The following is a 4,736-nucleotide window of genomic DNA, read 5'->3' on the forward strand; positions in this document are numbered from 1 at the left end:
GGAAAGCTAGGGGAGAAGGAGGCTTTGTTTTAGGTTCTGGATGTGTATGGCTGAAACTAGACAATCCTGGAAGGGCAGGTTCCCAGCAACAAGCCCAGGGAAGAAAAGACTTGGCTGTTTCCAGCCTCAAACATTTAGCAGCTGCGAGTGCACAGTGAGGTCTAACAAAAACACACACACCTCCCCTTACTGTTTGGAATGAAAAGAGAGTATTTTGCAGTGCAAAAGGAGCTATTTTCCCAAAATATCTTGGTTAGTTAGGCCGAGAGGTTACAAGGATAATACCTATTTTATAGGTGAAATCTCAGAGGGAATGAAGACATGCGAACCCCTATAACAACAAGTCAGACACACCATGTCTCACAGACACGATATAGTCCTTGGAAGATGAATGCTCTTTGTTTGACTAACTAAAATCAATGGGCTTCTACTGACAGCCTCAACCACTGATAGATAGAAAGTGTGAGAAAAGCCTGCTTCTTGATTCTCTTGGCTATACTACTGAATCAAGAGGGTAACTGAAGAGAAAGGAACAGCGATTAACAGTTATGAACCCTCTCTCTTCACAAAGGGAACCTGGAAGGACTGACTGAATAACCTCTACCTAGCCCTCTGATTGCCAGCTCATCACAGAAAATGTTAACTCCCTGAGAGAGAGCTACTCAGAAGAAGTATGGGTTATTTTCTTATCACCTACAACACACTTTTAGTTACAGATCTTTACTATCAGCACAATAAAATCTACCCAGCAAAGCGCTGAGAGCCAAGGGAAACTTACCATGTTTGGCACGTTGGTGACTGAAGCATTCTTGATGTCTGCAGGGAAGGGAGGCAAACTAGTGACCACATTCTGCTTGCTGGGTAACTGGGGGTTCACTCCAGGGGCTCCCATTGGCTGCCCTCCAGTTTGACTAAAGGGTTGTCCAAATGGACTTGTGTTACCAGTCATTCCCATCTGAAACAAAAAGAGGCAACATCAGCTATTGGGAAAATCACACATAAAAGAGTCTCAGGTATGCTCACTTTGACCCAGGGAAGCAAAAACTGTTATTTCCTATAAAAGCTTCATATCAATTACAAATTAAAGGCTTATTTTCAGGGTTCAAGTCAGAATTATGAACAGAGCAACTTGCTCAAACAGAAACACACTAAGGCAGAAGGCTAATAAAGCTGTTCTCAATAGCTACATCTGTCTCCTCCTCCTAAGAGCCAGCAATTTCCCATCCTTACCCTCAGCCATACTCATCACCCAATTCCCCCACCCCAACAGTGGCACTAATGCATTAAGAAAATCATTTAGAGAACAAAACCTTCTAGAATCATTAATAAAGGGGAGCTCCTTCAGCTTAATTACTCTCTAAGTAAATAGTTTCTTTCAGGTATCCCCATCAGATTGAAGCTAAGTTTCTACTAGTTTAAAACACGCAGTAGAAACACTGACAAAGATATGATATAATGTCTGGGATTTGCTTTAAAATAACCTAGTGAGGTCCTGGCTGGTTTGACCTAGTGGTTAGAGCCTCAGCCTGCAAACCAGAGGTCTTGGGTTCGATTCTTGGTCTAGGGCATATACCTAGGTTGCAAGGTCAGTAGACCCAGTGGGGGCGTGTGGAAGGCAACCAATCAGTGGTCTCTTTCACATAGATGTTTCTCTACCCCCATACCCTCTCTCCCTCCCCCCTGCCCCATCCACTCTCTCTGGAAATCAATGGAAAAAATATCCTCGGGTGAGAGTTTAAAAAAAAAAAAAAAAAAAACCTAGTGAGGCAAGATGTACTGATAGGAAAGAAGCCTAGATAACAAACTGGCCATATGTTGGTAACTCCCAAATAGATAACAGGTACGCATTTGAGGAATTGTTATATTATCCTCTCTAATATTAAATGAAATTTCCCATTATAAAATTAGTGAAAAAATATAAAACATATACTAGATAAAGGCAAAAACAAGAAGAAGGAACTCCCACCTATGCCTCTTAAGGGCCTGTAACCAACACACATCAGGAATCTCAGTCAACAGGATTCCCTCGGGACACCTCAGCCCCAACCTCCACAGGAGTGAATTTGGGAAACCTCAAATTGATATCCTGATGCTCACCCTCCTCTCCTCTGGAGAAACAGAAACCAATCATTAAAAGACTGGCTTTTCTCATTGCCTGCCTGTGCTCTTTCTCAAAGTTGTAGCATTCCACCTGCTGTGTAGTGCTCACTCTACTTTCCAGGTATCTTGGTGTGTTGGATGTTTGAAAACTGGGAGCAAGGGGCCCCCCAGGAAAGACCTCCTAGGGTAAGTTGTACTCATTCAAGAGATCTCGCTCCAGCCTGCTCTAGACCAGTCACACGGGGTAACTTACATTCCCCTTCTATAAACTTAGATCCTCATTCGTAAGACCTGTGTCTTGAACAAGATGAATTGCATTATTTCTTGAAGCTCTAAAATTCTAGGTTGCAAACAAAGCAATGCTCCATACAACTAACCCTTTTCTGCTGAAATGTCCATATAATGAAATGTCCATATAAAAACACAAATAAAAACAATCTAGTGTAACAAAAATGTTCTCGTTCTGTGCATTTTCATATGTACAGGTGGTTTCCACATGTAGCTTTTTAAGCTGATATTTCTCACCTTTTTGAAAGTGAACATATTCTAGCAGCCATTTTTGCCCTATTTACTTTACTTGAGTAAACAGAAACAAATTTAAATTCTACTAAAACTCAAATTCAACTTGAATTAAAAAAAATTCTTCAAAAAGCCTAGTTAGGCTCAACTTTGAGTTCTGATGACTTAATCAAGGTAAGATGACAGCTCAGTAAACTTTTAATATAAAGGGCATTTCTGATTTTCAACTAGGGTTTTGTTTTTAAATCCTCACCCGAGGATATTTTTCCACTGACTTCTTAGAGTGTTAGAGATAGGTAAAGACAGAAATATCGATGAGAGAGAAACACATCAATCGGTTGCCTCCAGCATGCACCCTCACCAGGGCCTAGGCCACAACCAAGGTACGTGCCCTTGACCAGAAATGAACCCAGGACCCTTTGGTCCGCAAGCAGATGCTCTATACACTGAGCAAAACCAGCTACGGCTGATTTTCAACTAGGTTTTTGTAGTTATTATCCAAAACTCCGATCTGAAGCAAGAACTTGTATTTTCAGAAAGAATTAGATACATTAAATAAATTCCACGTAACAATTACTTCTCTCAGAATTTTTTTTAATCCCATAAAATCAAATTGCTGAAACACTTCTTACAGGCCCAAGAATTTGGGGCTAAAAAAACATAATTATAATTTCTATTTCTTAAATTTTATTTAAAATATCTTTACTAGGACCACATATTCAGAAGACATATGCATCCATTCACCTCTCCTTGAATCCAATCCATTCTTGCAGTTAGCCAGTTCAGGTTTCCCCCACTATCTAAAAGTAGAGTTTGTATGAAACCTTTTGCAAACCAAATGCCGTAAAGTGAAGAAGAAATCACTAACTTAAATATTAAAAAAAAATTTAGTGTTCCCAGACCCAAAAAGTAACATACCAAATAATACATACAACCTAAAATAACCCTAACATTGCCCTGGTTGGTGTTGCTCAATGGTTAAAGCGCTGGTCTGCATACTGAAGGGCTGCAGGTTCCATCCCTGGCCCAGGTGGTTGGGTGCATGCAGTAGGCTACCAATTGATGGGTCTCTCTCACATCTCTCTCTCCCTTTCCTCCTCCTTCCCCAGCCCCACCCACCACCCCTCTCTCCTCCTCCCTCCCTGCCCTTCCTTATACTCTCTAAAAATCAATGGCAAAATATCCTGAGGCAAGGATTAACAACAACAAATTTTAAACTTAACATATAGCCAAAACCGGTTTGGCTCAATGGATAGAGCGCCTCGGCCTGAGGACTCAAAGGTCCCAGGTTCAATTCCGCCGGATGTCCAACTTCCTTGTTTGGACAAAGCCACGGTGGTGGGGGCTGAGGCAGAGGTGGTTAGGAGTGATCAGGCCAGCAGGGGAGCGGTTAGGCAGCAATCAAGCTGTCAGGCAGAGGAGGTTAGGGGCAATCAAGCAGGCAGACAGGCGAGCAGTTAGGAGCCAGCGGTCCTGGATTATGAGAGGGATGTCCGACTGCTGGTTTAGGCTGCAGGGATCAAGCCTAAACCAGCAGTTGGAGATCTCCTGAGGGGTCCTGGATTGGAGAAGGTGCAGGCCGGGCTGAGGGACCTTCCCTTCCCCCCAACCCCCCATACACGAATTTCATGCACCGGGCCTCTAGTGATATGATAGAATACACACCACACTTTGCACCACCTACCAATCCAATTCAAGCAACAGGCTTTCCAATTTATCTATTACTGAACATCAACTGAGAGAGACCACTTTGTTACTAGCAGAACCAATAATAATTTAGGCAGCTTTCAAGATCCTTGCTCTCTGCACATGTGTAAATAATACGAATGGTAAACACAGGCAAGTTCAATGCACACACAATGTGATTATTTCACCACAATCAAAATGCTTAATTAGCCCTGGTTGGTGTGGCTCAGTTGGGTTGGGCATTGTCCCTTGCTGGTCAGGGCACATGCTTGGGTTTCAGACTCGATTCCCAGTAGGGGGGCATATAGATAGGAGGCATGTAAGAGGCAGCTGATCCATGTTTCACTCTCGCATTGATATTTCTATCTCTCCCTTCCTCTCTCTCTTAAAAAAAATGAATAATGGAACTGGAGAGCATTATGCTAAGTGAA

General features: G+C 42.4%; 1 protein-coding gene across 6 annotated transcripts in view; it reads right to left on the reverse strand.

Annotated features, from left to right (window-relative positions):
* The window catches only part of CREBBP (CREB binding protein), a 135,487-nt gene that overhangs the window by 88,831 nt on the left and 41,920 nt on the right, over positions 1-4,736 (reverse strand). For 4 of the 6 annotated variants that reach the window (XM_015560126.1, XM_015560125.1, XM_015560129.1 and 1 more), the window contains exon 2: positions 779-955. In XM_015560126.1, coding sequence (XP_015415612.1) covers positions 779-955 — 177 coding nt within the window. Of the gene's footprint in view, positions 1-778; positions 956-1,966; positions 1,989-3,363; positions 3,459-4,736 lie in introns of those variants that run through there. The other 2 variants (XM_015560127.1, XM_015560130.1) reach the window with 2 other exon arrangements.

The sequence above is a fragment of the Myotis davidii genome, unplaced genomic scaffold, assembly GCF_000327345.1.
Source record: "Myotis davidii unplaced genomic scaffold, ASM32734v1 scaffold555, whole genome shotgun sequence".
In the NCBI taxonomy this organism is placed as follows: Eukaryota; Metazoa; Chordata; class Mammalia; order Chiroptera; family Vespertilionidae; genus Myotis; species Myotis davidii.